The sequence below is a fragment of the Leptopilina heterotoma genome, unplaced genomic scaffold (genome assembly GCF_015476425.1).
Source record: "Leptopilina heterotoma isolate Lh14 unplaced genomic scaffold, ASM1547642v1 Lhet_472, whole genome shotgun sequence".
NCBI classification, from domain to species: Eukaryota; Metazoa; Arthropoda; class Insecta; order Hymenoptera; family Figitidae; genus Leptopilina; species Leptopilina heterotoma.
In genome coordinates this window covers 85,230-113,164 of record NW_025111099.1, presented here as the reverse complement: position 1 = coordinate 113,164, position 27,935 = coordinate 85,230, and the positions used below count along the sequence as shown (strand labels likewise).

Here is a 27,935-nt window from a genome sequence, read left to right as displayed (position 1 = left end):
TTTCGGTCGTTACAGATTTCTTAGAATGCCATACGGTATTAAAACTGGTCCGGAAATTTTTCATCGAGTTTATAAAGAAATTTTTAAAAATATTCCGAATTTAGAAATTTTTATCGATGATATGCTTCTCTGGGCAAAAGATGAAAATGAAATGGAACAAACATTAATAAAAGTGTTTAAAATCGCACGAGAAAAGGGAGTCAAATTCAATTTGGAAAAAAGTAAAATCGGAATCTCAAAAGTAAATTTTCTGAATTTATCAGAAATCACAGCACCTTTACGCGAATTAACGAAAAATAATGTTGAATTTTCATGGACGAAAAAACATACTGAATCTTTCGAAAAAATCAAAAAATGTTTAACGAATGCTCCGATATTGCATTATTATGATTCGAATTTACCTTGTACATTGAGTGTAGATGCTAGCAAATCGGGAGTAGGTGCAGTCCTTTTACAAAATGATAATCCAATCGCGTATGCGTCGAAAGCTTTTACTGTAACACAACAAGCGTGGGCACAAATTGAGAAAGAATTTTATGCAATTGTCATAGGATGCGAAAGATATCGACAATTTATCATAGGTAGAGAGATCAAAGTAGAAACTGATCACAAACCGTTAGTTTCAATAATGAAGAAACCACTAAATGATATTCCATTACGATTACAAAAAATGCGAATTAGATTACAACCATTTGATGTTAATTTAGAGTACAAACCGGGAAAAGAATTGTTAATAGCCGATACGTTATCACGCGCACATTTAGATGAAAGATCCGAAGATACAGACATAAATGCGACAATATTAAATGTACATTTAAATGAACATATGAGCGATAAAAGAAAACTAGAATTCATCGAAGAAACCAAAAAAGATGCAGAATTACAGTTAATAATTAAATTGATCAGAGAAGGTTGGCCTGAAAATCGAAAAAATGTACCGGACGAAGCCAAACCTTATCACGCGTTTAGAGAAAACTTATTCGAAAACGAAGGATTGTTATATAACAATAACCGAGTAGTTGTTCCTAAATCACTCCGAAAAACCATGTTGGAAAAACTACATTATTATCACTTAGGAAGCGAAAAAACCAAGAATAGAGCGCGAGAAATTCTCTATTGGCCTGGTATGGCAAAACAAATAGATGATAAAATTGTTAATTGCGAAACGTGTCAAAAATACCAAAAAAGTAATACGAGAGAGGAATTGATGCCAAGCCAAATTCCTACTTCATCGTGGCAAATAGTAGGCACAGATTTGTTTTATATAAATAAAAAAGCATTTATAATTGTAGTAGACTACCATTCGAAGTATATCGAATTTAATTTGTTAAACGACGAATCAAGTGAAACAACAATAAACCTACTAAAATCTTATTTTGCGAGATTCGGTATTCCAAAAGTAGTAAGATCTGATAATGGTCCACAATTTAGTAGCAAAAAATTCAAAGAATTTGCAAAAGATTGGAATTTTGAACATGTAACGTCGAGTCCGAGATATCCGCAAAGTAATGGTTTTGTAGAAAGACATGTCCAAACGGTTAAGAAAATTCTGAAAAAAGCAATGTACGACGGAAAAGATCCATTCCTAGGCCAGTCGGTGAGTGCAAAAAGTGCACATAAGTGCAACCTGAAAAGTCGAAGCAGTTTCTTGTAGTTTGAGGGCCCCAAATAAAAGCCCCATAGTTTGCACCACATTTCCGGTTGCGAAAAATGGTGTAAACAATCGCCAAAGTTCGAAAAACATGGTTTTTCGATAACTGTTGCTTCCGGTTAAATTTTAGGGGAAAAAGTTGTGATTGAAAGTTATAGAGCTTGGAAATAGCTTTCAAATGATTGGTCGCAAGTTAAAAAAGCTTAATTAGTTTAGTTGCAAATGAATTTAAACCATTAAAAATAGCACTTTTTTAATTGTTTAATAACTTTGTTAATAATTATCGAATTTGTTTCTAACTTCCCAGAAATATTCCCCTTGCGAGGCTGAATAAATCCCAAAAAAATTCAACTTGATCGGGTAAATAGTTTATGCATAATTCCATTTGTTAACTAAAAACATGTAATTTTTCAACGGAATTTCCCCACTTTTGGACCTGCGAATTTCGTTTTTTTTTCTTGGAGAGTACAGTTAAGGAGTCTAACTTTAGTTCCATTTAAATGGGAAATTGATTTTTTTTATTTAAGTGCATAGTAATAGACGTTAAAAAACGGTATGTTTTTTTGACATAAACAAATGGAATAACTCAGCCAATTTTCACTTTATCGATTTCGTGTCAAGGGCATTTGATTTTATTTGTTTTCACAAAACTTTTCCAAAAAAAAATCTGATCTAACTTCAAGAGGTGGAGAGTTAACTTTTTTTAAAAAAAAAATTCCTGACAAGTTAATTATTAATGTTTTTTATTGAAATTCGCACCACTTACAGTTTGATACATGTATTTTATGTAAAAAAATTAAACATAAGGTTTTGTGCATTTTTTAAAAATTTATAACAAGTAAAAGTAAATGTATCCATTTTTCAACCTCTGAACTGCGGAGTGGGGGTACCCGGAGGAGCGTGATTCTCGCCGCCACAACTGAATTCAGCCGTTCAAATTTGCAAAAATGGTCATAACTTCGTTAATTATTTACCGATTTTTATCTTTCTTTTTTTAATTTGATGTATTTTTTTACGCCGAATCCAAAAATGATTTTATATGTTTTCAAAATACAATATTTTTAATAATAAAAAAGAAAAAATTTTTAACAACAAATTTTTAATTATTATTTATCATATTTGACAAAAAATTCTTTTCGTACATATAATTCCATTGAATTTAAAATAATATTATGACATAATAAAATTAAAATTAATTATATATAAGCTTGTAGCATCAGGTTCACATATGCACGCCTGTTCAACTATTAATTAAACAATGCTACACACTTATAAGTAAATAATTTTATTTTTTTTATGTCATAATATTATTTTAAATTTAATGGAATTATATGTACGAAAAGAATTTTTTGTCAAATATGATAAATAATAATTAAAAATTTGTTGTTAAAAAAAATTTTCTTTTTTATTATTAAAAATATTGTATTTTGAAAACATATAAAATTATTTTTGGATTCAGCGTAAAAAAATACATCGAATTAAAAAAAGAAAGATAAAAATCGGTAAATAATTAACGAAGTTATGACCATTTTTGCAAATTTGAACAGCTGAATTCAGTTGCGGCGGCGAGAATCACGCTCCTCCGGGTACCCCCACTCCGCCGTTCAGAGGTTGAAAAATGGATACATTTACTTTTACTTGTTATAAATTTAAAAAAAATGCACAAAACCTTATGTTTAATTTTTTTACATAAAATACATGTATCAAACTGTAAGTGGTGCGAATTTCAATAAAAAACATTAATGATTAACTTGTCAGGAATTTTTTTTTAAAAAAAAGTTAACTCTCCACCTCTTGAAGTTAGATCGGATTTTTTTTTTGGAAAAGTTTTGTGAAAACAAATGAAATCAAATGCCCTTTACACGAAATCGATAAAGTGAAAATTGGCCGAGTTATTCCATTTGTTTATGTCAAAAAAACATACCCTTTTTTAACGTCTATTATTATGCACTTAAATAAAAAAAATCAATTTCCCATTTGAATGGAATTAAAGTTAGACTCCTTAACTGTACTCTCCAAAAAAAAAAAAAAATTCGCAGGTCCAAAAGTGGGGAAATTCCGTTGAAAAATTACATGTTTTTAGTTAACAAATGGAATTATGCATAAACTATTTACCCGATCAAGTTGAATTTTTTTGGGATTTATTCAGCTTTGCAAGGGGAATATTTCTGGGAAGTTAGAAACAAATTCGATAATTATTAACAAAGTTATTAAACAATTAAAAAAGTGCTATTTTTAATGGTTTAAATTCATTTGCAACTAAACTAATTAAGCTTTTTTAACTTGCGACCAATCATTTGAAAGCTATTTCCAAGCTCTATAACTTTCAATCACAACTTTTTCCCCTAAAATTTAACCGGAAGCAACAGTCATCGAAAAACCATGTTTTTCGAACTTTGGCGATTGTTTACACCATTTTTCGCAACCGGAAATGTGGTGCAAACTATGGGGCTTTTATTTGGGGCCCTCAAACTACAAGAAACTGCTTCGACTTTTCAGGTTGCACTTATGTGCACTTTTTGCACTCACCGACTGGCCTATCCTAGCGCTTTTGGAGTTAAGAAACACTCCAATTTCAAACAAAATTCCATCACCAAACAAAACATTAATCGGAAAAAATATTCGCGGAATATTTCCTGATTTTATAGAAAAATCGGATAATAAAAAGAATAATAAGTTAAATAAAGAACTCAAAAAGCGGCAGGAATATGGAAAGGCGTATTATGATAAAAAATCGAGAAATCTTTCACAATTAAAAATTAATGATAATGTTCGATTGCAACTTTCAGACAAAACTTGGCAAAAAGCTAAAGTTATAGATGTCACGAATAATCCGAGATCGTATAAAATAATTACTGAAACGGGAAAAATCTTTATACGAAATAGAAGGTTTCTAAAACTCGATCGCAAACAAAATTTTGTAATTAACCCAGAAATCTACTACGACAGTCCAGTTTCAAGTAATGTTACTCCTCGAGAAATTGTTAGAGAAAGAGCGGAAATTATCCCAAATGATCCAATGCCTCCGCCAGACAGAAATGTAAATCCAGACAATCAACGAAGAGCTTATGTACGAAAAAAAGTTACATTCGAAAACCGAACTACGAGAAGCGGTAGAAATGTAAAGCCTCCTGATTATTTAAATGACTACGTTGTAACTTAATCATTTTGTTTTATTTAAAAAAAAAAAAAAAATTAATTAACTAAATAAAAAAAAGGGAGATGTCGAGATGTCGCTAGTTAATCTATTACGTGTAAATACGTAGTGATACGTTTCACGACTAGCTACCATAGTTTCAGTTATAATATAGACTCTGTAATGATAACATCAAAGATACTTCTTAAATAAATTCTTTAAATAAAATATTTGTGTTTAAATATATAACTAATAAAACAACAAATATTACAAGACTTACTTATAAATGTTCCACAGAACTACTGGAACACTTGAACCTATGGCACTTACATATAAGAGTATTTCAATCAATTCACTAACAGAAATATCACCATATATTTGAATCTTCCACAATTTGTGACCAAAGATATATGTTACAAGAAAGAGTACAGTTGTCCCCTGAAACCAAATTATAATTATTTTATTAATAGGTAGCACTTTAAAATTACATGAAATTTTAAATCGTTTAAATGAGAACTACGTTTTTATAGGAATTAAACATCCCCAGGGTTCGGAACGTATATTTCTGTAGAAAACTCGAAGTTACGCGTAACTTCGGAAACCATAATATTCCTAAAATTTTTAATCGTTAAAAGGATAAAACTTCCAAAATGTACGTAACATTTCAAAAAAAAAACGTAATAAAAAAGTGAATTAATCATAGAAAGTACAATTGTGTTTGTCAACATTATAATTTTCGTGCAGCAAAAATAATTAATAGTTCAGTACATATTTTAGTTAGCATTTAATTAACTAATACGGGAAGGTTGAAAAAGAATATTGTTTTTTGTAATTATAGAATCATTCCTATACAAGATATAAAATTGTTACGCAAGTTTATGAAAATATTAATCATTCCCACACATAAATATGATTTAATCATAAATGTGCTACGAGATAGTTGCAAGCTTTCTGCATATCAATGAATCGCTGTACAGTTTAAATGATTACATAATCGTTAAATATATTGAAATATTTTATACTTATTTCCCATTTAGCGGCACGCACACTTTCTATTATTAGAGTCAAATTATTCACACGGAAAACGGTCAAGTGTCAATTGTGAAAAAAACATTTTATACCAACCAACATGGATGCGTCGTAACTCCAAGGCAAGAATAAAACTCCAGTATTATATTTTTCCCAATGACTCAGGTAAAAATTGAGGAAAACAGTCCAGAGAATAAAGTACATTCGCAGTGGATTAACACTGTGATCTGTTCTTCCAAATATTGAGAATGTACAAACTGCAATTGGCATTGTTGTCCAACTGTCCAATCCATGATCAAAGAGTTCACCCAATGGACCTGACGTTTGTGTTCGTCGCGCCTGTTTTCCGTCAATTCCATCTAAAATTGAAAATTAATTTTTATCGTAAACTAAAGTATAACCCTAATTAATTAGTATTAACCGTAATGAGAGTACAATATTTAATTATAGTTATAACGATATTACTTATTGAATATAAGAGAATTACAAAATATGACAAAAGTTGGACAGAGAAGTAAGGTCATTAACCTATTAACAATAAGTGGATATAAATTAGTGTCTAATAGCAATGCACGTTGCTCAGAATATTTAAAAATTTACCAATTTTTTAAAATGTTAGATATTTAGATATTTAAAACTTTCAATATAATTTTTACTGGTAATAATTTCATTTTATAATTTTCCAATTTTATAAAAAGTATTTTAAACTTTGTAAAACGTTATATTTTTTATATATATTTCAGGGCTCGAACCAGTAAAAGTATTTCAAAATACGGACTTTACAGACCAAAAATAAAAAATCACGGACCAATTACTGACAAAAATATAATCAGTCCGAGTCAAATAAGAGAACATTTTACTTCAAACTATAAATTAAATTTCTTCATGTTTATAATAATTAAAGATGGTCCAGTTATAAAATCATTATTTTATATTATGAGAATATTGTACTTCTTCAAAACTATTTTCATAATTTCAATTCAATTATTATTTTCAAGAATTTTTAACTAAAATTCTTCTTTAAATCAATTATTATTAATAATTTTCGAAAAAGTTCTTTGACAATTTTCAAATCTATTTATTTACAAATATTCAATTTTACAAAATTTCAATTATTCATAAATTCTTCAATTAAATATATATTAGAAAATAAAAACTTCAAATAATTTAAAAAAAAAATAATTTCAACATTCAATTATTATTTCTTAAAATTCACGCTATAGGTATTGCTTTTAATATTAAATTATTATCTAAAATTTAAACTGAAATTCATTTTTAAATTAATTTTTATTAGAAAATTCTACGAGAATTCAATTATTTAAATACAAATAAAATGCAAATAAATAATTTATTGAATAATTGAATGTTTCTTAATATTGAATTCTCATAAAGAATTTTATCAACTTTAAATAATTAAATTCTTTGGACGAATTTTAATAAAATTTTTAAGAATAATTACAATTTTTTATTATTTATGAAAATAATTGAATTTCTGCAATAATTTGTAACTTCTCCAAAATTAAATTTTTTAAAATGTTTTATTAACTACATTTTTTCTTTGAATAAATTATTTATAATAACTTTTGAAAAATTTCTTTGAGAATTTTCAAATTCATTTGTTTACAATATTTCAATTATTCGGATATTTTTCAATTAAATATATATTTTGGGAAATTTTATTAAAATAATAAATATTGAAAATCAATAGGAAAATTTTTGAAATTAATTGAAATTTGACCAAGAATTGTATTAAAATTTTTGAGCGTAATTGAATTTCTGCAAAGAATTTTATTACTTTTGAAAATAATTGAATTTCTACAATAATTTGTAATTGATATTTATGAATAATTGTTAATATTTATTATAAAAAAATTTTAATACATTGTTAGTTTCTGATAAGGACGGCAGTGCCCTTGAAACGTAAAAAGATAAAATTTTATTGATAATAATAAAAAATATTATTTATCAACCTACCAAGAGTATGTGCTACAAAAATATTGAAGGCCGCCGCAGCAAAAACCCATCTTGGAATTAGTGGATATGCAGGTTGATCATCACTCGATGCATAGAGGTAGTAATCGTAAATGGCAAACAAGACGAAATTCAAAGCAGTAAACAGAAAACCAAAGAATGTTAAGACATTTGGAGCAACCCATCTTGGACAGAACTAAAACAACATGTATAACATTAAAAAATAATCAATCCATGTTTATTAAATAAAACAACAAGAATGTCAGTGCATTCTTTTTAATTTTATAATTCACATTAAACTTTATATAAAAAATATTTTAAATATTATTAATTATTTTGATAAACGGTTCCTTCCCCAAATTAAGTTTAACTTTGCCAAAAGGGGAACATTTTACTATTTGCCATAAGTTTGCTACAGACTTGCAGAAAAAAACTTTGCATTGCAAACTTGCTAAAAAAATGTTGTGCTACCTGGACACGTGTCAGATATATTATTTTTGTAAATTGATAATTATAAAATATATATTTACGTAAAGCAAAAATTGTTCAAAACTTTTGTTCAAATTCGTATTTTTTCATTCAGTAATATTTTAAGGGGACAGTACACCCTAAAATAAAAGACATTCGTCTAGTCACAATAAGATTTTCTGTAAAACTTTCAATATTTTTTGTTCAATTTTTTAAAAACTTTCCTATAGTTACAGGGCGCGAACTAAAGTACAACAATAAACGGCCCAAAAATGGAAAACAATTTTAATTTTTGAATTTTGCAAAGTTCTACCTTGTAGGAAATGATAAGGCTCATCTTTTTTTTCTTTGTCATTTTTTCGACGACAATACTATAAAAAATTAAAAAATCGTTAATTGTTTAATAATTTTTTTATCAAGATGAAATCTAAATGCTTTTATGTTAGTTTGTAGGCTTAATCACGGCAACATCTCATTTCTTAATAGACTCAACAGAGAAACAAATTTATTATTTAAATATATTACTTCATTTTTATGATCACACTTGTAAGATTCACTACAACATTGTTTAGACCTATATCGCTGGCTGTAATTTTTAAGGCGCCAACCTTGATATTGTATCTTTCTTTATATGTTACAATTGTAATGTACGCAAGGGGCTGTCTCGATAATTTTCAAATAAATAAATAAACAATACTATTAAAAATATTTTATAAATATTCAATTTATTTCGTTTCATTTTTTTTTAAATTGTTTTTTTTATAAATATGCAAAGTTAAAGTACTCGCTCGCTAACTACGCTTTCTTAAATTTTCCGTATCTGACAAAATTGTTATTGAATTTATTTTATATTTCACTAGCTAATCTAGTGAAATACAAGTTTATTTTAAATGAAACATATCTCAATAAGAATTTTTAATACTTCATTTTAACATATTGCTTCTCTCCGGTATAATGTTTATCATTAAAACAATAAATATTCGTTATCGACAACTATTTTAAAATTTAAAAATAAATAATTACACAGGTCAACAAAAAAAGACTTACTTTTTTTATGAGATATCGGAATGGTTTCCGATGTATTTTTGGACGCTGAACACGATCCCGACTTCCAAAATTGCCCATCACGTCAGGATTTTGAGAAAAGTGAGGGTAAAGACCCCAAAAACGCTTTTTTGAGGTTTTTCAACATTCTTTTTCTCTTTAACCTAACGTGTTAGAGACTTCCACATGGTCTTAAATTAAAGCTTGTAATGTACACTACAAGACCCATATCCATAAAATAAAAAAAAAAAAATTTTTTTTCAAAAAATGGGGTTGAAGACACCATAAATGTGTGTTTTTGGATTGCTTTAATAGACTTCTTGCAATTGCTTGGATTCGCTTGAAAATGATTACGTCTGCCATCTTGGTTCCGCCATTTTGAATTTTTGAAAACTAATATCAGATTTGTAATCAGCGACCCCAAAAACCCTAAGCAACCATTTTCAAGCGAATCCAAGCAATTGCAAGAAGTCTATTAAAGCAATCCAAAAACACACATTTTTGGTGTCTTCAACCCCATTTTTTTAAAAAAAAATTTTATTTTTTTTTATTTTATGGATATGGGACTTGTAGTGTACATTACAAGCTTTAATTTAAGACCATGTGGAAGTCTCTAACACGTTAGGTTAAAGAGAAAAAGAATGTTGAAAAACCTCAAAAAAGCGTTTTTGGGGTCTTTACCCTCACTTTTCTCAAAATCCTGACGTGATGGGCAATTTTGGAAGTCGGGATCGTGTTCAGCGTCCAAAAATACATCGGAAACCATTCCGATATCTCATAAAAAAAGTAAGTCTTTTTTCGTTGACCTGTGTTATTTTAAATGTAGGTATTATCAGGGTGTCTACTATTTTCGTTCAAATAAATTCCTGGTTTTTCCCGGTTTTTCTTCTCATCAAATTTAAATTATTTGATTTCGAACATAAATAAATCTACAAATGGCTTCACAAATTTTTATTAGACTTTTTATGAATAATTAAATTCTTTTGACGAGTTTCTTTAAATTTTTTGAAAATGGTTTTTTAATAATAATTTTAATTAAAAATTGAATTTCTGCAAAGAATTTTACTATTTATAAAAGTATGTAATTAAATCCTTCTAGAGAATGTTATTTATAAAAATAATTTAATTCTTGTGAAGAATTTTATTAAAATTTGTGTAAATAATAAACAGTAGTATAATTAATTATGTTTTTAATAAGTAATAAAAATTTAATTTGCTCACGAAATAAATAAATATCAATTATTTGAATATTCAGAAATTTAAGAGAAGTTCAATAATTATAATTATATTGAAATAATAATATAATTTCTAAAAGCAAAAAATTGATTTAAAACTTTAAAAGGGACTTTATATTTTAAAAATGAAATTATAATTTAACTTTCCTTAATTATTTTGGAAAAGCTTAAATAAAATTTTTTAAAAGAATTTAATTATTTTTAATAGAATGTAAAGAAATTTCAAAAATTTTCAATTATTTGTTTATAAAAATTCAATTATCTTGAAACAATAAAATTGAAAAATTTCAAAAATCTTATGTTTCAGAATTTTCAAAAAAACTTTGCAAAAATTCAATTTTATTAAAAAATTTTAAGTCTGTTTTTTTAAATTAACTAATAAAAAATTTAATTATTAATCTTCGCACTAAGAAACATGAATACATTAGAATGTGACTCTTTGTAAAATTCAATTATTTATCAATTATTAGATAAATTAAAATACTTTGAAAATTCAATTTGTTAAAAAGTTTTTAATGAAATTCTTTAACAAATTTAATTATTTTCAGTTAAATTTCACAAAATTTCTATTAATTCGATAATTCTTTTTTAATTTATTTACATACTATATTTGAATCAGTGACTGATTTTTTACTATCAAATTAATTATTTTTAACTAATTCAAATTTAGAGAACAGTATAAATATCTATAAAAATTGAAATGAAAAGCGATTTTTTAAAAACAAATTAAAATAATAAATCTTTTTTTAATTTGGTGAAAAAATTCACAGTTTGGCATAAGATTCCTTGCTTATTCCCGGTTAAATTAAAATCCCGACTATTTCCCGGTTAATAGACACCCTGATTATAAAATAAGTTTTTAAGTAAAAATTATTTTAAATAGAGAAAAATTTTATTGAAATCAAATATAATTAATTTGATTCAAAGAAAAGTATATATGACGGGTTCCACGTTAAGTGACCCAGGTCAAAATTTTAAATGTTTGCGATCGGGTAAAAATTTTGCAGAAACAGTAGTCCTATTAGATACAATTAAAAATACCAAATATTATTAATTTATTTAAACAAATATAAAAACTGGAGGGGGTCAAAGTTTAAATTTTTGGTCTAACATGGAATATTTGAAAAATTTGTAGTTTCTTTAAAACAAAACGAAAATACGTTTTCTATTTTGGGTTTTTCTGCTGTTTTTCAACACTTTCTAATGGTGTAAACAAATGTAGAGAAAAAAAATGTTTGACCTTGAAAAATTAAATTAAAAAATAAAATTTCATTTTTTCATCAAATGGACAGTTTTTATTTAAAAAAAAAAATTTTTATCATAAAGGTGAGGTTTTTTCCTAAAAAAAATGTATAGGGCAAAACGTGGGACAAGAACTTTTAACTGGTCAAAATAAACATTTACTTCTGCAATCCACCGCCCCTGCTCGTTGTTGGGCTATATATTGTTTATAACAATTGAAATAAATTATTTTATGCTTTATTAATTATCTGGTGGTCATATTGGATGAATTTAAATTTATTTAGATCATGTGCATCAACGGAATAAGAAAATAAACCTCCTTTTTTAAAAAAGTGTATTAATTTGTTAACTTTGATTTAAAAAAAATTATAAATAATTAAAATCTCCAAAATCGGCCTCGAAGGATGTCTTAAGAATTTATTCCCCTTTAATTTAAGACAAAGAACACTCAAATCGGTTAAAAATTGTAAGCTATAGACATTTTTTAATAGTAAATTGTAAAAAAATTCCACTGTGGGACGGTGCACGGCAGAAGTAAATGCTTAATTTGACCAGTTAAAAGTTCTTGTCCCACGTTTTGACCTATACATTTTTTTTAGGAAAAAACCTCACCTTTATGATAAAATTTTTTTAAAAAAAATAAAAACTGCCCATTTGATAAAAAAATGAAATTTTATTTTTTAATTTAATTTTTCAAGGTCAAACAATTTTTTTTCTCTACATTTGTTCACACTATTAGAAAGTGTTGAAAAACAGCAGCAAAACCCAAAATAGAAAACGTATTTTCGTTTTGTTTTACAGAAACTACAAATTTTTCAAATATTCCATGTAAATTTTTGACCTGGGTCACTTGACATGGAACCCGTCATATGTGACCTGGAGTATGAAAAGGGACCTTACGTGTCAAAAAATCATTTTTTACTTTTTTGTTGATTCGGATAGAGTTTGAAACGCTCTTTAAGATGGTGAAAACCAAAAAATCATAAGTTGATACGAAAAAACTGATTTTTTGTTATTATACAAATTAAAATAACGAAGACGATAATTTTTTATTATTTAGAAAAGTTGACAGTTTCTTTGACAACTGTCAACAGTTAAAATTCAAATTTGATATCATATTCATAATCAGCGACCTCAAAAAACTTATTACTGTCTTTTTTTACAAAAAACGATCACTTTTTAGAGAAGTTGACAGCTGTCAACTGTCAAATTGTTAATTTAACATCATATTCGTAATCAGCGGCCTCGAAAACCCTTACAAACATGTATCACTTATTTATACTTATTGTTGCAAGCTAGAAAACTTAGATTATTTTTTCTATGTTTGGGGAGTTTGTTATTAATTTATATAAAAAATTATTTAAAAAAAATTTTTATTACTTCTATGTTATTTATTTAGATACTGTGATTCACGGTGAAGAAAATAAGCCTAAATTGATTAAAAAATATTAATATTTAAAAAAGTTACAAGGGTTTTTCTAAGTTAAACTTTAACTGCTGTTTTCTCGAAAACTTGTTTTCGCACGTAAGGTCCCTTTTCACTGTCCAGGTCACATATAGTAGGGTGGTTCTTATTTTGGCAATGTATCCAAATCATAGGTCTCACCCCAAAAAATTAATCAAGGTATAAAAAAAAATTTTCCTGAAAGTTAGAAGCAAATCGAACAATATTAACAAGTGCCTCTAGTCGACTGAAATTTTAAATGGAAAATATATGTAATTTTTCCTGGAAATCACAAAAAAAAAATTTCTAGCTTATACAAATTTATTTAAAATTCTCTAACTTTGGGTGCTTTTAGTACATGATAAGAGGTAAAACATCCAATTATTCAAAAAATTTTTGAAACTATTTGCTTCATATACAAGTTTGATGAATATGCCGCTATCACAGTAAACATGATTAGTATATTAACCCTCAGATGCACACATTTTTTTATTCATTTAAATTTGATGAAACAGGTAGGTCAACCTACAAGTACCACTTTTACAAAAAAAATTTTCTTCTATACCAGAATTTAGAACTAATTTAGTGCTAATTTAGTACCATATTTAAAAATTTAGAGCTGCTAAACTTCTTAAAAAAACGTATGGTACTGCCAGCTTGACGTATAGCTACAAGTACCATACCCTAAAAAATAACAATTTTTAAAAAACTTTTCCACAGGAATTTAGAACTAATTTAGTGCTCTAACATAGCATTAGAAAGAATTTCCCAAAAACTACCCTTAATCTCAAAAACTACCTAACGAAAAAAAAATATTTTTTCAAAATTTTTTTCATAAAAAATTTAGAACTAATTTAGTGCTCTCACATAGAATTAAAAGGAGTATTTTACAAAAATTAAACCCTTAACCCTTTACCCTTAACCTCAAAAACTACCTAGCAAACATAAAAATGTATATTTTTTCAAAACTTTTTTCAAAGGAATTTAGAGCTAATTTAGTGCTCTAACAGAGCATTAAAAAGAATTTTCTAAAAAATACCCCTAACCTAAAAAAGTAGACAAAGGAAATAAAAAGGCATTTTTTAAAATTCTTTCTTCACAACAATTTAGAACTAATTAAGTGCTAATTTAGTACCATATATAAAAATTAAGAGCTGTTAAACTTCTTAAGGAAACGTATGGTACTACATATGCTTGACGTATAGCTACAAGTACCATACCCTCAAAAATATGGATTTTTAAAAAACTTTTTGACAGGAATTTAGAACTAATTTAATGCTAATTTAGTACCATATATAAAAATTTTAGAGCTGTTAAATTTCTTAAGAAAACGTATGGTACTACATATGCTTGACGTATAGCTACAAGTACCATACCCTCAAAAATATGAATTTTTAAAAAACTTTTTCACAGGAATTTAGAACTAATTTAATGCTAATTTAGTACCATATATAAAAATTTAAAGCAGTTAAACTATTTAAGAAAACGTATGGTACACTAAAAAGTAAGAATTTTTAAAAATCTCTTTCACAGGAATTGAGAATTAATTTAGTGCTCTAACATATCATTAAGAAGAATTTTCCAAAAACTATCCTCATCCTCAAAAACTACCTATACTATCCGCGAGAAAATGATAGGCCCCTGAAAAATGTTCGAATTTGACTTGAAATATCTCCGTGAAAAAATTATTTGAAAAAAATGAGAAATATTTTTGGAAAGCGTGGAATCTTATATGTTTGTATACGAAAGGCCAATATTGGAAAAAAATTTTTGCACCGTACAGGTGCAGAATTACATCACAGTGTACCCCATTTTTCGACATTTTCAAAAATGGTCGACTTTGGTACAAGATTTTACACGGAAGCGATTATTCAAAAAATTCGAAAAAGAACTATTTATTAACTGAATCTGTCTAAACGAATTTGCTTTATAATTATTAAAAAATCTTAATTATTATTGTATTTATTAACAATAATAGGAGACAATGTTATCTCTGGTTCTAATAGTCTAATTGAAATAAATCAAAATGGAAGTTGTAAATAATTAATCTTTTTATTATCTTAGCTCATTAAGAAAAACGAAATTCTTCTATTAATTACATTTTTCAACATTTATTTAGACAGTTTTTTTTTCTTGAGAACAAGTGTAAAACGATTGCGAAAACCCAATTTTTTTCGACAAAATTTTAACCCTGTCATAAATAAAAATCTGGCATGCACTGTATAGCCTATGTGAAAAAAATTCTAAGCTTTGTTCTGAGTTGATTTTGGAGAAGTTCGTAGTATTATTTATGACAGGGTTAAGATTTTGTCAAAAAAAATTGGGTTTTTGCAACCGTTTTACACTTGTTCTCAAGAAAAAAAAACTGTCCAAATAAATGTTGAAAAATGTAATTAATAGAAGAATTTCGTTTTTTTTAATAAGCTAAGATAATAAAAAGATTAATTATTTACAACTTCCAATTTGATTTATTTCAATTAGACTATTAGAACCAGAGATAACATTGTCTCCTGTTATTGTTAATAAATACAATAATAATTAAGATTTATTAATAATTATGAAGCAGATTCGTTTTGACAGATTCAGTTAATAAGTAGTTCTTTTTTAGAATTTTTTGAATAATCGCTTCCGTGTAAAATCTTGTACCAAAGTTGACCATTTTTGAAACTGTCAAAAAATGGGGTACGCTGTGATGTAATTTTGCACCTGTACGGTACAAAATTTTTTTTTCAATATTATCCTTTCGTATACAAATATATGAGATTCCACAGTTGCCAAAAATATGTCTCATTTTTTTCAAATAATTTTTTTAACAGAGATATTTCAAGTCAAATTCAAAAATTTTTCAGGGGCCTATCATTTTCTCGCGGATAGTAGGGTAACTGCGTCAATTGCTGCGCGTTTGTGAAATGTGTAATTATTTATAATTTAACAAAATAATTATGTTTAAAAATGTTTGGAAAAATTATTTTGATCAATACGTGATACAATGATCTACTATAAAGATACACATTAAAAATATAATTAGTTTAATTATTTTACTTTCAATTCTGCTTACCGCAGAAATTGAAACATGCTTGTAAAATGCATGTACTTCAATTGCTGTGGACAAAATGACATCTAAATGTATGTTATTAAGGCCACAGAAACTGACGCGCAGCAATTGACACAGCCCGCAGAATTAGAAGCTTTTGATATACTTTTTAATTATTTAATTATAATCAAACGCTCTAATTTTATAGGCTATTAATTTTTGTAAAAATTTCTTAAGAGTACAAACAATTAATTTAAAAAAATTGTAATTTAATTCCTTTGCTATAAATATTTTTTTTCTACGCAAAGGATATCTTAGCTGAAATGCCGCAGGAATTAGTGCACTTACCCTACAGAAAATAAAAAGGCGAAATTTAAAAAAAAAATTTCATAGGAATTTATAGCTAATTTAGGGGGCGGTATCAATTGCCCTCAATTCAACTGTATACAGGAAAACTGCCCACAATAAACTGCATACTGGAAAACTGCATACAAGCAAGTATTAATAATAAAATTATTAAATTTAATTTGAAAACTGTATAAATCTAAACTGCATACCGTTAAACTGCACATTGGTAAACTGCACACAAGTCTAATTTTCTATTAAATTTATAAATAATTAATATTAAAAAACTCTACACAGTTAAAGTGTATATTGGTAAACTGCATACAAACTAAATTTAAAAAATTAAATTAAAAATTTATTTATTGTTCAACTGCACACCGTTAAACTGAACATTGCTGAACTGCATACAAAATAAATAAACAAATTTAAAAAATTTAATGTATCGTCAAATTGCACATCGGTAAACTGCATACATATCAACTATATACAGCTAAGTTCTCTTCTATGAATATATTCGATATGTATGCAGTTTACCGATTTGCAATTTGACGATACATTAAATTTTTTAAATTTGTTTATTTATTTTGTATGCAGTTCAGCAATGTTTAGTTTAACGGTGTGCAATTGAACAATAAATAAATTTTTAATTTAATTTTTTAAATTTAGTTTGTATGCAGTTTACCAATGTACACTTTAACTGTGTAGAGTTTTTTTAATATTAATTATTTATAAATTTAATAGAAAATTAGACTTTTGTGCAGTTTACTTATGTGCAGTTTAACGGTATGCAGTTTAGATTTATACAGTTTTCATATTAAATTTAATAATTTTATTATTAAAATTTGCTTGTATGCAGTTTATTGTATGGTATACGTATAATTGGTTTTTTTCTATAAAATTACTAAGTTTCTAGTGTTAATTGAGTAGGTTTATACTAGAAATTAGCAAATTGTTCTATTGAATTAGTAAACGTTTCCATATTTTCTACTTAGTATAGAAATTTCTAATTCTGTGTAATATTATGTTCTGTATTAAAAAATAATTTTTGCTTTTCTACATATTTAACTAACGTTTATAACTTTTACTACACTTCAGAATTTTTAAAAATATTTATATTGAAATAATATTTCGTTTATTTAATTATTGAGAATTTTCGAAACAAAAGATTACTGGGGGAACTGTGAATTAAGTTTTCTTGAAGCTAAAATAAAAAAATGTGATTGTAAATTGTTGTTTCAAAGCTTTATGTCATTGTTTCACATCAAACAGTCACTAGACCCAACTGAAAAAGTTTGTCTGGATTTTCCACATGGAAATTTACGCAGAAATCCATGAGGAGATTTGAAATAATTCACATGGAAAGCCACATGGAAATTTTCTATTTCTTCTATTTTTAAATATTTTCAAAAATAAACATCAAATTCGAATTCTGAGACCCGGAAGGGGTCTCACTCACTACTTTCTGCATTTTTAAAGAGGTTTTCGTTCATATTTGGAGTTTATTAAGAATATAAAAAAATCCATGCGGAAATCCACATGGCAATCCATGCGGATTTCATGTGGATAGTTTCAAATCTCCATATGGATTTCTACCTGAAAAATCCATGGGAAAATCCAGGCGATTTTTTTCAGCTGGGGAATGCGTAAAGTAATCATTTTACGCACTGAAAATCACTTTACACACTGTTTTCAGTGTGTAAAATTCAATTTTACAGGTTAGTGTTGCAAAAAATATTTTTCCTATGGCAAAAGTTTTTGAAAATATGCCTTTTTATTTGTGTTAGGTAGTTTTTGAGGTTGAGGATAGTTTTTTGCAAAATTCTTCTTAATGATATGTTAGAGCACTAAATTAATTCTCAATTCCTGTGAAAGAGATTTTTAAAAATTCTTACTTTTTAGTGTACCATACGTTTTCTTGAGAAATTTAACAGCTCTTAATTTTTATATATGGTACTAAATTAGCACTTAATTAGTTCTAAATTGTTGTGAAGAAAGAATTTTAAAAAATGCTTTTTTATTTCCTTTGTCTACTTTTTTAGGTTAGGGGTATTTTTTAGAAAATTCTTTTTAATGCTCTGTTAGAGCACTAAATTAGCTCTGAATTCCTTTGAAAAAAGTTTTGAAAAAATATACATTTTTATGTTTGCTAGGTAGTTTTTGAGGTTAAGGGTAGTTTTTGTAAAATACTCCTTTTAATTCTATGTGAGAGCACTAAATTAGTTCTAAATTTCTATGAAAAAAATTTTGAAAAAATATTTTTTTTTTCGTTAGGTAGTTTTTGAGATTAATTCCTTCGCTGTGAAGAGAAAAATCTTTAAAGTAGGTCCAAGATGTTAAGAAATTTTTTGGCAACCAAAATTTGTGAGATTCAGTACACTTAAGTTTTGGGGGTCGCTGATGACGAATCTAAAGTTAGATTTTCAAAATTCAAAATGGCGGATCCAAAATGGCGGACGTATTTTTTTGAATTCATCGGATTAGCTTGAAACTCGTTACTGTAACTAACACGAGTAATAAATAAACGAAAGGTAAACACTTAGAAGTCGGATTAATACCTATTGTTTCTCGAATCAATTTGAGTAAATTAAATCCAAAGAATATTATAAATGTACGAGTGTCCAAAATTTTAATAAGACGAATATACGATAATAAGACGATTTTATTATAGAAAAGTTGATTAATGTAAAATATCAAAACAAAAGACGATATGCCTTGTGCAAATTACATTCTAAGAATAGGGAGTGTTCAGAAATCATGTCTTTATTTTGGAAAATCTCTGCTTTTATAAAAAAAGAAAGACTCAACTTAGGTATTTACTTATTTATCATGTATTTTTAAAAAAATTCTTATTTTTTTCGTTTTTTACGAGCGATTTCAAACGTAACGACTAGTTTCAAGCGAATCTGATAAATTCAAAAAATACGATCGCCATTTTGAATTTCGAAAATCTAACTTCATATTCGGAATCAGCGACCTCGAAAACCCCCGAGTAACAAGTTTTAAGCGAATCCGATGAATTCAAAAAAATATGTCCGCCATTTTGGATCCGCCATTTTGAATTTCAAAAATCTAACTTCATATTCGGAATCAGCGACCTCGAAAACTCCCGAGTAACAAGTTTCAAGCGAATTCAATGAATTAAAAAAAAATTAGTCTGTCATCGAAATTCATATTCGTAACCAGCGACGTCGAAAACATTTTGATATAATTGTGTGAGATATTATTTTGATATGATAATGTATGCTGCCTGAGATTTAATATAATAAAAGTATCATTCAAAACAGTCTACTTTTGAGCAGCCATATTGGATTTTGGTTTTCAAATTTTCGAAATTTGACTTCAGATTCGGATTCAGCGTCGAAAATACCATAAGTAACGTATGTTTGACGTAAATTTACTTGTTTTTTCTGCCTTTTATCAATTTTGTTGTATGTACGTCTATAGACATACCTCACACTGGAAGCCCACTTTCAAATGTACGTCTATAGACGTACCCTCACAGTCAAGGGGTTAAGGGTAGTTTTTGGAAAATTCTTTTTAATGCTATGTTAGAGCACTAAATTAGTTCTAAAATGCTATGAAAAGAATTTTGGAAATATGTGCCTTTTTAATTTCTGTAGATAGTTTTTGAGGTAAAAGGTAGTTTTTGTGAATTACTTTTAATTTCTATTCTTGAGCACACAATTATCTCTAAATTGCTCTGAAAAAATTTTTAAGAAATAATTATGTCTTTATTTTCTTGTAGTTTTTGAGGTAAAAGGTAGTTTTGTTGAAAATTTTTCTTGTGCATTGTTTGAGCACTAAATTAGCTCAGGTTAAAATTAGTTTTTAGAAAATATCTTTCAGTACTAAGTTTGAGAACTTTATTAGCTTTAAAATTCTATCGAAAAATTTTTTTTTTAAATTTGTTTCTTAATTCTTATTAGGTAGTTTTTGAGGTTAAGGGTAGTTTTTTTAAAATACTCCTTTTAATTCTATGTGAGAGCACTAAATTAATTCTAAATTTCTATGAAAAAAATTTTGAAAAAATATTTTTTTTTCGTTAGGTAGTTTTTGAGATTAAGGGTAGTTTTTGGAAAATTCTTTTTAATGCTATGTTAGAGCACTAAATTAGTTCTAAATTCCTGTGGAAAAGTTTTTTAAAAATTGTTATTTTTTAGGGTATGGTACTTGTAGCTATACGTCAAGCTGGCAGTACCATACGTTTTTTTAAAAAGTTTAGCAGCTCTAAATTTTTAAATATGGTACTAAATTAGCACTAAATTAGTTCTTAATTCTGGTATAGAAGAAAAATTTTTTTGTGAAAGTGGTACTTGTAGGTTTACCTACCTATATTATTCCAGCACTTTTAAAAAAATTTTCTGACTTTTTCCTGATTTCCCTGAATAAATTTAGAAAAATAGTGATTTTGTGTAGAATTCTTCTGAATAATTGAATTTTTGAATGTTAGTGATATGAAAATAATATTAATTAATTTTGACTAGAAAACTATTAGAAACAAAATAACAAATAAATAATTAATTCTAATTAAATGTAATTTATTTTTGATAATTAATAAGTCAAAAATAATGTAATGAACATATTTTTCATTATCGTCTCATTGGCATTTACGCTTTTATTAATTTTCATGTGACATGTAATGTAAAAATTACATTATTGTTATATATATGTTAAAAGTGAAACAAGAAACTTCACGCGCGCGTTATTTGTGCTAGTATATATAATAAAACATAATATGAATTATTTTATTTACCTGAACAACTTTGTTCCAAAACGGATGAGTGATGTAAATGCTGATAGGACTTGTGTCCATACAACTATACTGCAAAAAAATATTTCTGTGTTAAAATTTACATTAAAAAAGAATATATTCTAATAATGCGTGAATGTAAATATTAAATTGCGCAATATTTTTGTTTTAAAACATGTGTTACGCTACAAAGAAAGGTACTTAAAAAGCAAATAATTTTTTGGTTTGGTTGTGTTATTTTTACCATAATTAAAAGTTTCTGTTTAATTGTGTAAAACTAAAATTAGTTTTTATAAATTGTTTTACAGTTTATCCTCTTTTGTACATTTTTATTTAAAAAATTACAAACATAATCTATAAAATTTTTTGCTTTTTAAGTACCTCTCTTCAGAGCGCGTCACATATATTAATTTATTTCTTAAGAATATAAAAGTATTAACATTAAAACAAAAGGGATCGTTTGAACCCGTGTAAGATTGAATAAATAAATAAATAAACATTGTAAAAAATGTATCTTATTTTAACTCAATTTGATCTTGAAATCTGAATTCGTGAAAAAATACTAATAGTAAAATTTTACTGATTATACTGTTGGCCATTTTCATGGACGACTTATTTTCTGAATTTTTATTAGTAAGGGGCCATTCAAGTATTACGTAAGCATTTAAGGGGGAGGGGGGTCTAGCTATTGCTTATTTCCATTAGAAAAAATGGCGCTAATGGATATAAAAAATCTTACGATGGGGGAGGGGGGGGGGTCTAAAAACCTGAAAAATATGCTTACGTAATACTTGAATGGCCCCTAAAATAAACTAATTGTTTATGAATTTTTATTACAGTTTTTGTAGAATTTCACTAATTCAGGGTGGCCACTTTTTTTGTAAAAAAAAATTCACGGTCATTTCCCGGTCCATTCCCGGTCATAAATTATTTTTCCCGGTCATAAATAATAACTCTGAAAATAAATTATTTCATGAAAGATTGAAAGAATTTCCTGATTTTTAGACAAAACTTTGACTTTTTCCCAAACCCTAAAAATATGTTAGTTTACTCTAAAAATAATTTTGAACTTAAATAGATTTTTTGAAATAAATATTTAATTAAAATCCATTATTTTTCCATATAGTAGGTATTCAAATTTCAAAAAAAATTCAAATTTCAAATCCTTTAAATTTGAATAATTTTTAAGAATTGCTACTGCAACTTATTAAAAATTATTTTCAAAATTTAAATTCAATTATATTCTAGAAATAACTAAAATATTTCTAAAATCCACTTGTTTACAAGACAATTTCATGAAATATTGAATAATTTGAAAATTTTTTAATTAAATATTACATATTTAAAAACATAACTAATTTGAAAAAATGTGAATAAAAATATTTTTAAAGACTAAATTATTCAGAATTTTTAATTAAAATCTTTTAAAATTCAACTTTTCTAAAACTTCAATTTGAAATTTTTTAAAATTCAGTCTATAATAATATTAGTAGTGCGATTCCATGGGAGATTTTAGTTTTTTCGGAGTAAGTAAACCAATTGCAATGAAATTTTGGAATTTAAATCTACACATAAAAAGACATATTTCCACCAAATATTACGTCAAAATATTCAGTAGTTTTTGAGATGTCAAAATTTTGGAAAAATTTTGAAATCGTTATATCTTCTTTCCATCTTAACCAAATCACTTAATTTTTTTTGGAGAAAATTCAGCATAAAAAAACGAAAAAGTTTTTTATATTATGTTTATACAAAATTTTTATAAACAAAAAAGTTATTAAATAATAATTGAATAACTTTTGAACAGCTTCACGGAATTGAATGAAATAAGCACTAAAATAATCTTACCTTTGATTTCTTTAAGATTCCGAAAAAAATACCTGGCAACGAGATTGTCTTCATATAATATTTTAAATATTTTTGTTCACTTATGAGCGCAAACATTAGAAGTTTCTGCTACTTTACGTGCAAATTCAGGTGCGCGCGCAGACCTCTCTCTCTGAAACCGGAAACTCGCACCTAAATTTGCACGTAAAGTAGCAGAAACTTCTAATGTTTGCGCTCATAAGTGAACAAAAATATTTAAAATATTATATGAAGACAATCTCGTTGCCAGGTATTTTTTTCGGAATCTTAAAGAAATCAAAGGTAAGATTATTTTAGTGCTTATTTCATTCAATTCCGTGAAGCTATTCAAAAGTTATTCAATTATTATTTAATAACTTTTTTGTTTATAAAAATTTTGTATAAACATAATATAAAAAAAACTTTTTCGTTTTTTTATGCTGAATTTTCTCCAAAAAAAATTAAGTGATTTGGTTAAGATGGAAAGAAGATATAACGATTTCAAAATTTTTCCAAAATTTTGACATCTCAAAAACTACTGAATATTTTGACGTAATATTTGGTGGAAATATGTCTTTTTATGTGTAGATTTAAATTCCAAAATTTCATTGCAATTGGTTTACTTACTCCGAAAAAACTAAAATCTCCCATGGAATCGCACAGTAATATTAATTTAACATTCTAAAAAATCGCAAAATTTGCTTATGAATAATTGTAAAAAAACTAATTGATATTAATGAAAAATACGGTTTTTTAAAATTTATTTTCTAAGAAAAGAAATTTTATTTATTTTTATTTACTTTATTTATTATTCAAAAATTCATTTTTATAAATTTCGTATCACTTTTGTTCTAATTAGTTCAAATTTTTAATAATTCTTATTTGTTTTGTTATAATATTAATTGCAAAAAATTTTTAAATTGATTTATTTTTCATTATTTTATAGGATGTGAAATTTTTTCTCTTTGAAATTTTTTTGACAAATTTAATTAAAATTATATTTTGTTTAATTATTGTTAGAAATAGAAAGAATTTAAAATTAAATTTAATATTTTCTTTTTCTAAGTCTGTTACGTTGGACAACAAAATTCATAATTTTCTTATAAATTCTAGAAATTGAATATTTTTATAGTACTTTTTATAAAATTCTCTGACAAAATATAAATAGATTTTATAGAAGATCATTCAATCTTTTTTAATGAAATATAGTTAATACCTAAGTCTTAAAATAAATATTTCTATTTTTTCTCACAAAGTAATGTGTGTTTTTAAAAACAAAATTCCAAAATCCCGGTCAAGATCAAAATTCACTGTCATTTCCCGGTTTTTCCCTGTCCAAAAAAATTCACTGTCATTTCCCGGTTTCCCGGTCCAGCGGCCACCCTGCTAATTGTTAGTCATATGATTCATTAAATGAATTAGTTATACGGTTTTCTCGACTTCTAATAAAACAGATCTAATTGTTAGTGAAATTCCATTAACAATATTAAACTACTCATTTTTAAAAAAGTAAAAAATATAAAATTAGAAAACAATGTTTGTACTTGGAAAAACGCATGTCAAAAGATGTTAAGCACTTATTTCCTGACTTAACAGAAAGCAAAGAAAATAAGTAAATTTAAAAATTCTCCTAGTCTTTTAATATAAAAATAAGAAAGCTGTTTCGATATATTTTATTTATTTATTTAGATGAAGTGTTATTTATTTAGGTAAAGGGCTAAAGGCCCTTTAAAAAATAGTTATATAGGATTCATTTTCGATTTATAACATATATAATAGGCCCTTAAAAAATAGTTACATAGGATTCATTTTCGATTTATAACATATATTATAATACTAGTAGTAATACTGTAGTATAATAATGATAAACACAGGCATCACAGTACCTTTTTTCCTCAAAAAAGGTGAAAAGGGGAATCTTATTTCTCAAAAAGGGTACAAAAAGGGGACAAAAATTTATTTGTTTATAAAACTTGCATATATAATTCAAATTTTTTATCATATAACTTCTATAAAATTTTGACTTTTTCCCTGACCTTAAAGAATATTCTGATTCACTCTAATAATAATAGAAATAAAAAAATATTCAAATTCATATCTTTTTGAAATTCAACAATATATTATAATAATTAAAGATGATCGAATAATAAGATCATTATTTTGTAGGTGTTATAAATAAGAAATATTTTTACTGTAATTTCTTCAAAATAATATTAATCATTTCAATTCAATTATTATTTTCTAGAATTTTTAAGCATAAAATTCTTCTTTAAATCAATTATTTATAGTCATTTTTTCAAAAATTCTGAGAATTTTCAAAAATGTATTTATTTACAATTCAATTTTACAAAATTTCGACTATTCGGAAATTTTTCAATTAAATAGATATTAGAAAATAAAAACTTCGAATAATTTCAATTAAACTTTTTGAAAAAAATTAATTCTACAGAATTGTTAGTTAAAAATATAAAAAATTCAGATTTTCAGATTTCAATTTAAAACTATTTCAAAATTTAATTACTTCTAAAAATTCTAGCTATAATGCTTTTAATATTCAAATATTATGTAAAATTTTAACTGAAATTCACTTTTAAATCAATTTCTATTAGAAAATTCGACGAGAATTCAATTATTTAAATCGAAAAATAAATAATTTATATTGAATAATTGAATGTTTCTTAATATTAAATTCTCATAAAGAATGTTATCAACAAATTTTTAAATTATTAAATTCTTTCGACGAGTTTGATTATTTATGAAAATAATGAAATTATTGCGAAGAAATTTATAAACAATTTGTAAATAATATATGTTATTTAAATCAATAACATAAAAAGACATATTTATATTATGTTGTGGTGTTAATTATCTAAATCAAAAATAAAGCTCAATAAATTCTATAACATTGTGTCTAAAGTAAATTTTATGATTACACTTTGAAAAAGATTTCAAAAAAAGAAAAACTTGATTACTTTTGATTAGAAAAGGTGAAAAAAGGGACAAATCAGCAAAAAAGGGGAAAAAGGTGACAAATCGTCAAAAAGGTGATAAAATTGAAATAAGGGGACCAACTGTGATGCCTGAAATAGTCGAAAAAATCATAATATCCGAGGATTTCATAATTAAAATACATACTAGAATCAAAAAAATATATATTATTGTACATATTTATTTATTTAAGATTTAAAAAAATAAATGTTATTCTATAGATAGAAAAATAATTTAAAGGTTGCAGTTTTGTTATGTCAAATGCATATCTTTCCTTTTAACATTAATTGCTTTAAAAAAAATAAAGAATTTAAAGATAAACTGCGGGAAATTAGTTTTTTAATATAATATAATATAGAATTCGGAATATTTAAATATTACGAAAATAATAATATTCAAATTGTTCAAAATGACTTAAAGAATATAACTATTCTTAAATGAACATAAAATTTGAAAGCAGAATTTAACATATACTGAAGGACATGAAAAATAAAACAATGTTTTTAACCTTTTTAAATTATTCATAATTTTGACTGTAAACTTTTTTGTTTTTTACTTGTGATGCATTGTAAATAAAAATTATGTAAATTTGTAAATGTAATTTCGATTAAAAACTAGTTTTAAAACGCAATTAAGCGGAAAATCCTTTTACAAGTAACTTTACTTGACTTTTTAATGAAAAAATCTCAATTTCGAAAAATTGGCGCTGATTCCTTTGACATGCCACCCTTCATATATATATATATAATTTCAGTGAAAAGGATATCTTTTTATATTCGGTACAAAAGGGATGAAAGAATGATTTTTTCGAATTTTTTATTTCTTTCTTTATTGTAAGTATAATGAAATCATGATTAAGAATTTCGGGAAATTTAAACTTTATGAAATTCTTCATAACTTTGAGGTTATATACTTTATCATTCAGAATCAGTAAACTAAAAACATTATTAAATTAGTGATTACTTACTTTATAATTTTCGAAGCCAGTCAGATGCTCCTGTGTTAAATATTCTACTTCTAATTTCATTATATCTCTCTATAATTACAAACTGAATGGAATTTTGAAATGCTGCAGACTCAATTTTAACAATTAACTATTTGTCAGAAATTCCGAAAATACCGGATTAAGGAGTTGCATTGAAAGAAATAACTCACTTAAAACTTTGTCAATAATTAAATTGAAACTTAATTTTAAAAACTACAAGCTACAATTGACTAAAAATAAAATAATTGACCAACCCATTCAATCTGCAAGGAATCTTTCTTTTCGTTCTTTCTAACTTTGTTTCACTAAATTGAACAATTCCAAAACTAGACAAAGTTGGTCAGACAACATGAGACGACAGACGCAACATTGAAAAAATCATCGGAATCTCCCAATCACACTGCGCAAGACGATCGCGTGTTGTATCGCGTGGCTCCATGACGCATGCGTAAAATGTTGAATCAAGTTCAAGTAAAGGCCTAAGCACAACTGGTTCGGTTTCGGGATATATGCTTTCTAACCTCAAAATGTATGTAAATCTTAAGGCCGCAGTCCCATGGCAGCGTTTTGCGTTGCGTTGTAATGAGAGAGAATGCAGCAAACGTATATTTGCGTCTTTTTCTCTCCCATTACGACGCAACGCAAAACGCTGTCATGAGACTCCACCCTAAGGGTGAGATCCCATGTGAACAGAATATGTCGACCGAAAGCAGAAAATCATGAGTGCAAAAGAGATAGATAGATATTGTTGTTCTTTTCACTCTCATG

General features: G+C 26.2%; 1 protein-coding gene across 1 annotated transcript in view; it reads right to left on the bottom strand.

The window, feature by feature from the left end:
• Positions 1 to 27,568, bottom strand: part of LOC122507546 (ethanolaminephosphotransferase 1-like) — a 39,442-nt gene extending 11,874 nt beyond the window's left edge. Inside the window, exons 1-5 of the mRNA XM_043620331.1 lie at positions 27,150 to 27,568; positions 21,353 to 21,421; positions 7,791 to 7,983; positions 5,913 to 6,175; positions 5,068 to 5,225 (exon numbers count right to left, since the gene is read on the bottom strand). Coding sequence (XP_043476266.1) covers positions 5,068 to 5,225; positions 5,913 to 6,175; positions 7,791 to 7,983; positions 21,353 to 21,421; positions 27,150 to 27,209 — 743 coding nt within the window. The 5' untranslated portion in view covers positions 27,210 to 27,568. The remainder of the gene's footprint in view (positions 1 to 5,067; positions 5,226 to 5,912; positions 6,176 to 7,790; positions 7,984 to 21,352; positions 21,422 to 27,149) is intronic.
• Between the last annotated feature and the right edge of the window lie 367 nt (positions 27,569 to 27,935).